Genomic DNA, 10,804 nt, shown 5'->3' with positions numbered 1-10,804 from the left:
AACTCGAATATATGTTTTCGCTCAGTCATTGAAAAAAATTGCATATCAGTTCAAATTGGTTTCAAATTATAATATAAATGGATTTCACAGATTTTCATATTAATTTGTGATTTGTCCGTTGATTGATAGACTTTTATATCGTCACTGGAATCAAATACTAATAGATAGCTCAGACAGAAAAGTTAAATTTGTTCTTTCTTACTTTTTGTGACATATGTATAAAATTTAGAAAATCTGTATAAAATATGTACTCTGTATTAAATCTGTATGCGTATGTAAAAATCTGTATAATACAGTTAAATCTGTATAAATGGCAACTCTGATGACAGGTAATGATGCTTGAGAACTTGCAATTTACTGCATAGAAGGGATCTTCCATTCGAAGCAGCCGTTGAATCCATTTTAAATTTTCGTAATCAAATACTATTTTGCAGTTTGTTTTGTTTTGTTTAATTTAGCAACTACTGAGGGGTAATTAAATTTGCGATACAGTTTCGATAGACGAGTGGCAGGTCGTGTTGTCGACTCAGCTATGTCTCCAGTACCGAGTATTACAACGTAAGTATTGCATATGACAAGTCGTAGAGTTAAATGAACAACGTTTTTCGCGTTTTTTTATAAATACAACTACTCCTGTTATCATCCACTTTAGAGAGACAAACCGTTGCAAAAAAGTAAAAAAATTTTTACACTAGACGATAACGAAAACTTTTCTTTTTAGTTTACGGTTATTACTTACAAGCTTAATTTTTAAGCCTTTCAAATTGAATGCTGTCAGATGGCTTGTTGACTGGTGTCAAAACTGAAAACGAGGCATATTTATTATTTTTCTGCTTAAAATAACATCAAATTTCTTTACAATTAGGTTTTACAATATGACATAATAAATGAACTCGTGAGGAAAAAAGTTTTATTCGAGATGTATCGGTGGTTTGTTTACATTTCCAATTAGGTTTTTTACCGTCACTGCTAACCTCAATCAAATGAACACATTTTGACAGTTCAGCAGTACTGCTTGTAAACATAGATATTTTTGTTTGTCTGTTGACAAATTGAATGAGATCATTTACGGTTCATATCGTCTAAATAGAGTTTTAAAACATTTGCACACAATTGGATACGGTTTGTTTTTAAGATTTATTAAATGAAAGTCACTAGTTGCAAAGTGTAAAGATGATTGTTTGAGATGTGTTCTGCCTTTTTTGTTTAAGCTTGTTTGTGAACAGTACCGCTAAACTGTCAAGGATGGATTCTTGTTCACTTGTGACGTCACGATAAAAAATATAATGTCACGAAATTAAATTAGAATGAACATGCAAACAAATCACCGTTAGCTGTCAAATGATGCTCATTCAGTGAATTTTATTATGTTACGTCGTTTGAGTAAAACCTTTTTCTTGCTGTTTCCCGCTTGTACGCGGCGGGCAGATTTCCCCCCAGACGGCTGGCTATGTCTGCCAGCCATTTTTGCCGGAATTCTGCCAGACAACAAAAACGATTTCTGAAGGCTTTTCGATTTGAGATACCACGACGTTATTAGTTGCTTTTTAAGCTATTGAAATTATATGCTAATTTTCTTAAATAAATGTTTTATTTTTCATGGTATTTTTCATTTCATATATTTATATAAAAATCTGAAATCTTCCTTTTGACTTCAACCAATATATAAAATAGTGATTCTCTGGTATCTAAATTTGATATGAACAGATAGGTAAATGTGATATGAACAGTACATTACATTTTACCTATGAAACACGTAACTTTTACTGGATTATGCATTAAACAGCTTTTAGAGTCCATTAAAACCTACGTGAAGAGTAGGGTGGAAAATATTCACATTACTTTTCACGTAACTATAACATGATTATTATTTTGAGTGTAAGCCCTGTTCATATGTTTCTACTTGTTTCCATTTTGAATTTAGGATTACGACATATCGAAAATTTGTACAATATTTATGTCAAATTGTCAACAAACAAAAAATCATTTGTGTTGCTTTTGTGTGATGTGTGAATTATTATGGTGTAGCATGCAATATTTTATTTTATTTAGTGAATAAATGTATAATATGCTTCTCATACTTGATAAGCCATTATGCAAAGTGAGAATAAAGTGCGTCGTTTCACTAGATCTAATCCAATTGACGGGAATTCTGAGGATACATGCTCTAACGATATCCATATAAGCGAAGCTCAAACAAATGCCAATTTGAGATCACCCAAACATCAGTCGACGATGGCATCCAGGATCGCAACGCCTAGAAAGACTCCGAATTCGACTAGGAAGACACGAAGTAGACCAATATCGTGCAGTTCCAATAGTACTACTGATGATTCTTCCCGCGACGAAACGGAAGAAGACGAGGATGACGATCCAAATCCTTTACAACCCAAGCTAACTCGTCTAAAAGCGAAACAGCTGAATAAGAAGCCTCTTCCAATAGTTCCGCTGAACGCACCTCGGCCGGATGCGGAAGTGGCAGCTTTAATTCGGGAAGAGCTTGGTTCCGACGACGATGACGAAGAATACAAACCAACGGAAGATGATATTCACTCGGATGACGACCCGAATACCACAATTTCCGACATAGATTCGCAACCGCGAACACCTGCCACTCCAGCAACTTCCGAAAAACTGCAACAAGATATTGAAGGTGGGTTCAGTTATACCAAAGATGGACTATTTAAAATTCCTCGACCCAGAAACGATAGTCAGTGTTCGCATTCGGAAAACGAGCAAGAGAATATTGCTCGTCGAACACGTTCCAAACTGTGTCTGCAAACTACGGCAATTGAAACAATTGAGTCAACATTCATTCCACCAGACATCACTACGGACATGTACGATTTTGACTGTGATATGGACCATGTATGGAAGGAATTTTTAAGCGAATTCACCAAACCGTTGCGTAAGAAATAAATATAATTTTGCTGAAGCTAATGCTTTTATTAGATTATGATTATTATTGCAGCAATTAACGTAGAAGATGATGACGATACGGACCCCGAATATATTGCCGCTGGAAGAATTCCAAGTGAGTTAACATTAAATAGCATCATTCCAGATTATCCATTTTCTTTGGTTCATAATTATAGTTGATCGCGAAGAGTTGCGTGAGGTAAAAGTCTCTCGGAAAGAGCTTAACGAACTCGTGTCAGAATTACTTGAGTGTGGTTTGAACGACGATGAAACATTTTTGGAAACTAGTATATTTAATACAACTCCTATCACCAACGAAGGCACTAGTGAATATGTTTCGAAAGCCCCGCAAACAGTTCTACCCGTGTGTGGAAATGAAACGGAATGCCAACCCTTAAATATTCAGTCGTCATCATCAGCTACCTCTACAATTAGTGAAGTTCCTGTTATAATCTCCACGCCTTCCTCGACCGCAACTCAGCCGCTAGTAAAATCGAATAATACTTTGTTAGGTTGCGTTACTTCTTTGGCACAACCGATGGTTCACATGAGTAAGATGCACAATCTACCCAATACGGCTGGGGGCCTAATTGCTTACACTGCACAGCCAAACTTGCTCAATCACACTTCTAATATACAGCACGGCAGGTCGCTAACAAACTTTAACAGTGGTCGTTTCTTCGTTCAACTATCAACTATAGACCCATCGAGCTATCAAGCATATTATTTATCATCTAGTACGGCACCGACAGTCCCGATGGAGCATCGTGAATCGGTGGAACCATCCGATCGTCGTTACCGCTTCAACCATACTCTAATGCCGGTAGAAGTGAATCTAGACGGACAACAAACCGGTTTCGTCAACTTCCAACTACAGCTACTCCAACAGCAGCTGCGAGTGCACGTTCAGTTGGCAGCACAAAATTTCCTGCAAAGCTATGCGCATCCCAAATTTTGGAAAATGGCGAACACATTCAAAAATATGCTAGTAAGTATTTTTTCGGCTTTTTTATGACTCACTAGAGTACAGAGAAACTCTTTCAGATTGAGCTACAGAACGAAGCAGCAACAAACCCTGCTATGAAGGCATGGAATCTTGATGCTGCTGTAGATTGCTGTTTAAGCTGGGAATCAGAACTGCAGCATCTTACAGATGAAAACAATGAATTTATGGAATTTTTACTAAAAGAGGCAGAAAAGGCGTAAGTGATTGAGATTTTAATATGTTCCCAACTTATCTAATTACTTATCTAGTGAAAAGGCCAAACAGGACTCGAAATACTATCAAAGCACATTTCACCCAAAAATGATGGAAAAAGTCGTCAACAATCGCGCCTTTCTGTATCCAAAGTTGCTTCCATACACCCCATTCCGTATGGATCTACGTTCAGAATTCCAAATCATAAAGTCGGAAGAACGTCTGATCGCTTTCGGCATGGAATTGTTTTTTCCCATCGTTACAGATAAAATGGCAGGACGAAACTTTTTCCAGACGAAAAAGCCAACGTTGCAGCTTGTGTGCCAACATGTCAGCAAGTATCTCTGCACAATTCATTCCGTTTCGCAAATATACAGTCGAATAGCTTGCCGTCGGCGTGCGCGTTATCTGAATCCCATTAAGGTATGGTGTGGGTTTTTATAATCTTTACTTTTTTTGATAATAACGCATACATTCGTACATTTAGCAATTTTTTACCCATTTGAAAGCACCACCCTTTCAACATATTTTGGAAATGATTGATTTTGACAACGTGATTCCACCAGGGATGTACCAACAGGGCGAACTGCCACACCTTTGGGATAGGTACATCTATTCAAACTCGAGGGTAAGTATTTCTATGAATTTTGTTTGCTTCTTTTGAGCTATCTTAACACTCCTCAAACCACGCCTATTTTCCTTGCACCAACCACCCTCAAAAACAATGTCTAGATTATTGTTTCACAAACTAATGTTTGATCATTGGTCGATTTTGTAAAACTGAAAATGTCGCAGCAAGTACTGTTGAAAGACTTGCATGCAATGTTGTGAGATATTATTATTAAAGTGAAAGTTCGAATACAAATAAAACTCTTTGAACTTTCCACTAGCGTCATTATGAATGATTCAAAATAACAAAGATCGCACGTTATCATGACAAATTTTAAATATATAATAATACATTATAACAGAATTACAGAATCTACTCGGCTGCTCAGCCAGCAATGTAAATTTATCTTCAATGTTAACTTCTCTTTCTGAGCAGCCTAGATAGCCATGTAGTGTTGGTAGCGGTTCTCTACTGGCTAAGAATAACACTACGGTTCACCTGTCCCGATGGTATAAGTCCACCAAACAGGTAAGCCGTCTGACATCCGGCGGTGTTATTTCTACCAAGAATTGATCCCCTGGTTTCCTGTTCCATGTCGTAAAAGGCCACTAAAACAGGAGCTCGCAAGTCAAGGTGTTTTTGCATATTTGCCGTATAACCGCTCTTCGCCGAGCGATGACTTCATATTCTTCATATCATATGAGTTCCTAAGCAGCTAAAGTCACCAATAGAAAATTCATTTCTATTTATTTGCTCTCATACAATACATAATTGTTTGTAGTGTTAGTTCATCACGCTACCAAGCGAAGTGTGATATCCTACATAATCTCTCATAGCATCTGATATGTAACTATTGTGCATTGACGCAGTTACGTATTCGGGTTTTGGGTTCCTCACAAATGGTTGAATCTGTGCATGGGGAGCTACAATTAATGGATGTTCTATCGTTTATCACTCAATGTGGTAAGGAACTGTAGTCAGAGGAGTTCATCGTTATTCTTGGAGTGAATGAATCGGAATCGGAAAAATTCAAACTGTTCAACATTTCATGAACAATAGACTACTTATTATATAAGAGTGCAAATATCTTGACAATTCATACTTCGTTTTCAGAATTTGTTTTATAGTGTCAATATTATGGATGGCAAACTTTTCGTTCAAATTTTTGCGCCTTCTGCACCTCTTGAACTAACAAACAACTTAACAACCTATACATTCTATTGTAAAAAGCATGTTCACAATTAATTGAATAGTGTATAACAATACATTAAAATATTTTTCAACGGTTAAAGTATAGTTGTGGCAGGTTTTATAACAGCAAATCGTATTGTTTTTTACAATATTTTTTATTCGGCTATCTTTATATATTTTGGTCTTCTATTATTCGGCCTTTTGTAGCGCCTTTTGAATTGTGTACCATACACAGTTATGAGGAGTAGAAAAGCATTACAAAATAAAAAGAGGTCCATCGGTCATCTGAGTGGACAATTAGAGTATGAAAAACTCGCCAAAAACAATTGTTTTTTCAATAAAATCATTATAAATAATAATCACAATGCAACTTAAAATCGTAAATGTCATTCATAGAACAATTATTTCATATTATAAAACACAGCAGATCGTTTCAGATTTTTCGCGGAATGACTGTATGATTTCTCAAACACGAAAAAATTCTCAACAGCGGTGAAAGTTTGAATGGAAACAGTTTTCCTTTCATTAAATCCAATGCGAGTCCTATGAAATTTCTTCTGTAGTAGGGTTGTATTCCGCAGTGTACTATTCGATATCGGAAAATTTACTTCAGAACTCAATTCAGGGGCATCAATCTTTCCGTTGATCAGTTTGGCGATTAATAATACGTGTTGGATTTTTTGGCGACGATTTCCGTTTCCCAAAACAAAAGAAACATCATTGAAAGATAACACGAAAAGCAAAGATCCCAAATTACTACCTTGTGAACCTCTTGATTTGTGATAATGTCCTACTGTTCAGTTTTATTCTTCCGTCCTGTTGTTCAGTTTAACTTTCCCGGAGAAATATTAGCTTAACCAGGAGTACGATGCAATCAAATCGAGGAAATGACTGAATTAACGGCACACCTCGAAAGCGAACGAGGAACGATACTTTCAAGCACGGATACAGCGGAAAAAGAATACAGTACTCACTGCGAGTATAAGTGTCGGAAGTTCGATCGATTAAGTTTAAACTAGTTTAAAAATAATATTCGATCATCGGTTTAGTCCGGAATAGGCTGATTCGGAACCCAATTGAAAATCATACAGAATTCCGAATCAAATTCCAGACTAGTTGACTGAGATTCGACTATTCAATAATCGAACAATTTGAAAAATCCGACTTCCTCAACTGAGAGTCATAACAGTAAAGGAAAGGAATCATTTTCACTTTCGCCTGATGTTAAAATTTATACACTACTTGCAATGATCCTACTGCAGTTCCTCTACAAAGTGGATGTGGACACCAGTAAAAAAATAAACCATTGATTTTATAGCATTAACAATTGATTCACAATTAGATCTATGGGTTACAAAACATTTTATTGTATCTTGACAAGATTTTTTTTATTTCCAACGATTCAATATATTGTTCCTACAAGTTTCACAATTGAATTTATTGTACACGTTGTGTTTCAAACAATATGCAAACTGTACATTTAATTGTTTTCCAAGAAAACGAAAATGAGAAAATTTTATGATTTTAATTGTTACGATACTTAACAACCTATACATTCTATTGTGAAAAATAGTGAATGAATAGTGTATAACAATACATTAAAATATTTTTTAATGGTCAAAGCAAAATTGTGGAAGGTTTTGTAACAACAAATCGTATTGTTTTTCTACAATATTTTTTTTCAGGCATGCAGTTTATTGAACGTTATAAAAAAATGCAACAATAGCTTTCGTATAGCGGCCCTTACACGTGACAATATTATTGTCAATCCAAAGTATTATCAATACCATCAATCCAATTAACATGGTAACTTGAGTCCACGTTTTTCGAAACAAAAAATCAAGCGTTTGGAGCTTTAAATATTGCAACTGAATATTGAAACATTAAGAGAAGAGATCATTGTACATTTTTAACTGTTTCCTCTCTGGAGAGAAAGTATTGTATGATAACTGAGCAGTTTTATTTTTTGACAATATTTTCGTCAATCCAATGAAGTTTCCACTACACGATCAAAAGTATAGTCAATACTCCTTGTATTGACAATAGTATTGTCTCGTGTAAGGGCCGCTAATTTCAAATTAATTTTTTTTTAACTAAAACATGGGTCTGGCAACACTGGTTTAATCGATCAACCTTCGGATTACTCGATATTCATAAAATTGCTTGTTGGCTGCGTACGTACCAGCATATTTACAAATTACATTGATTGAAACGTCATTTGAAGAAATTTTGTATTTATTTTTCTGAATGCAAAGTAAAACTTGATATATCCTCAACTAAACAGTTATACTTAAGAAGTTTACAACAATTTGCTTCTGTTTTTGTTGCAGTTCAATAGAATAAACAGCAAACCAACGGAATTGATAACAGATACTAATGCACCAATTAACAACAAGCTTTCAACGACGACGGATGCCAATGTCAATATCACTATAAGCCTGGTCGTAGACTCACTTGACGATTCCTACAATAGCAGGGAGGACATTATTCCCTCAAATCCAGATTACTTGAACAGAATAGTAAAGCCCACAAACAAAGCATTCAATAGTACTCGATACGTGTCCGAATTCAACGAAGAATTCCATTATTCCGCCCGTAGTACACCGTTGAGCAATGTAAAGAACACTTTAACCCCCACTCTATTGGGCGAAAAACCCCAAATCGTAAGGAAAAACTGTTGCAAATGTCGCTGTCATTCCGAAGATGAAGAAATAAGTGCAGCTAGAAGTAATTGCTCAAAGAAAACTCAGAAGAGATTGACTGACTATTATCAGTTCACGCGAAAAAATGTGTCGTGTACTCTAAATCGGAAAGTAAAACTCAAAGAAAAATTGTGGGAAATTTATCAGCGATATAGAAATTCAAACAACAGACAGTTATTTAAGAAAAGTTATGCATTGGAACGAGTGATCAAACATTTCCAACTAATAGAAGAATTCAGTTATTATTTAAACAACTTGAAAAGTATGAGTTCCACCTCGGGTGAAAAGAAGCAAGACGGTGAACTGACTAGAAACGAGCACTCACTCACGAACGGAACGAGTCGTAGAGTACCTAAGATAGACAACGTAGAAAATAAAGATGCTAACTATGCCTACAACTTTTTCGAAAAAGTTGAGGAAACACTACTCGCCGAGAATAAACACTCCCAGTACGAGACGTTTCTGGAAATACTGCAAACATTCAACGAAAGGGAAGATCGCGTTGCTGATCTTTACTATAAAATTGAAAATCTTCTGGTTGCAGATCATCCCGAACTAGTAGACTTATTTCTGACATTTCTTCTGCCAGGACAAGCCGCTGAAGTTGGAAAATTTCTGGAACATTTTATTCTTACCAACGCAAATGACTTTCTTGCCAAGCTCAACATATATTTTGCCAAACAACCATCTCAAATCAAAAAGGTTTATTCCTGCATCAATGATCTCTCCAACGAGTCGGATGTCACCATGGAGCAAATAAAATCTCGAATATTGCCTCTTCTGAAGGGGAATCCGCTTCTGATAGATTGGTTTCTGCAACTGTTCCCACCAGAGAAACCACCGGAGAGTAATCTAAGTGATTACGAAGTGGTTTCATTGAAAAAACTTCCTCCCTCCGACTTTGCAGATCCAAATCAAATCTACGAAGATGTCCCGTTTGTGGAGGTTCCTGCGGAATCGGTTTGTGGAACGAAATACATTCAAGGCCGGATAGTGTATGGAACATTGCCGGCAAGACTTTCGTTTCTTTCTCACGATTACGTGGTTCCGGCGTCTCCCCAAAACGAATCATCCCCCATTAAAGGTTGTGTTCACAATCTACGGCATGTTGAGAAAACGAAAAATGCAACGGACGGAGAGGAAAAAGAGCAGGATGAACTGGTGGAAGGAAGTCGAGAAGATCCTCGGTACAAGCTCTGCGATGATGCAACCTTCAAAGCACATGCTATTAGATTAAATCCACTAGTGCACGGCGGAAAAGGCACAAACTATGCCGAAGTAGCGCATCTACTGGTTTCTGACGGAGAACAGGCTATTGAGAAGTAAGTCCTGCCTTCAATTTTACCCCACATTCTAATTTTTTTTAACAAACTATTCTTTTCCAGCGATGCCCTCTCGGAGGAGGAAAAACCAGTATCACCGAAAAAGTGTGCGGCAGTAAAATTGCTACCCAAAAAACGTATCAATTCTCCCGTCAACAAAAAGCCATGCATTGGCAAAAGCTCGTCACCTACGGCGAATAAGAGGTCACCAACTACGTCGGTACCAGCGGATTCAAAGGTGGTTGCCATTTCCAAAAAATTGAAAGGCATTATGGAAGCGCCCAATGCAGAATCGAATCTAGAAAGTCTTCAACTATCCACTACGGTTGCAATCAAGAGAAAACCAAATTCTGCAGCCGCCACTCCCACACCAGTTCCAGTGAAACGAGAGAGATTAACGAAAAAGTCTTCATCGGAGACGTTGCATATTGAGGAGGCGGAAGGCCATAATCAACCCAGTTGGACTAGGGATGAGGATAAAATAATCCTGGAGGAAATCAAGAACGGTTTCAGTACCGTGGATGAACTGGTCAAGCGCATCGAGGGAAAAATTGAGAACAGACAGCTGTCGGAAATCGAAAGGAGATATGAATTTTTGATGGAGGTACTAAAGAAATTTCAGAAGGGAAATTAAATCCGTTATATCCCGCACTGGGAGCTGATCACAGAAGTATTTTACGTTCAGTACTGCAACCATGACATGGAACGAGAAACATGCTAAACACTACACAATACATACATTTGCAAAATGTATTTCTTGCAAGTAAATGATTCCGAAAATATCGTTTGTTGGACTCTTCTATTTCACCGCACTAGCTTCAACCATAGTTTCTAGAACAACAGCTATTCTCTTTACGTTTCG

At 36.9% G+C, this 10,804-nt stretch overlaps 1 protein-coding gene across 1 annotated transcript; it reads left to right on the top strand.

The window, feature by feature from the left end:
• Nucleotides 1-1,982: 1,982 nt before the first annotated feature.
• LOC131429599 (uncharacterized) lies at nt 1,983-10,726 on the top strand. Its single transcript, XM_058593824.1, has 8 exons — nt 1,983-2,908; nt 2,972-3,034; nt 3,096-3,907; nt 3,964-4,121; nt 4,174-4,540; nt 4,605-4,745; nt 8,249-9,942; nt 10,006-10,726. The coding sequence occupies exons 1-8, from the start codon at nt 2,095-2,097 to the stop codon at nt 10,574-10,576; spliced, it is 4,620 nt and encodes a 1,539-aa protein (XP_058449807.1). The 5' UTR covers nt 1,983-2,094; the 3' UTR covers nt 10,577-10,726.
• The last annotated feature ends 78 nt before the right edge of the window (nt 10,727-10,804 follow it).

Source organism: Malaya genurostris, chromosome 2, assembly GCF_030247185.1.
Source record: "Malaya genurostris strain Urasoe2022 chromosome 2, Malgen_1.1, whole genome shotgun sequence".
NCBI lineage: Eukaryota > Metazoa > Arthropoda > Insecta > Diptera > Culicidae > Malaya > Malaya genurostris.
The sequence above is the reverse complement of the archived record's forward strand: the minus strand, read 5'-3'. Positions and strand labels throughout refer to the sequence as shown.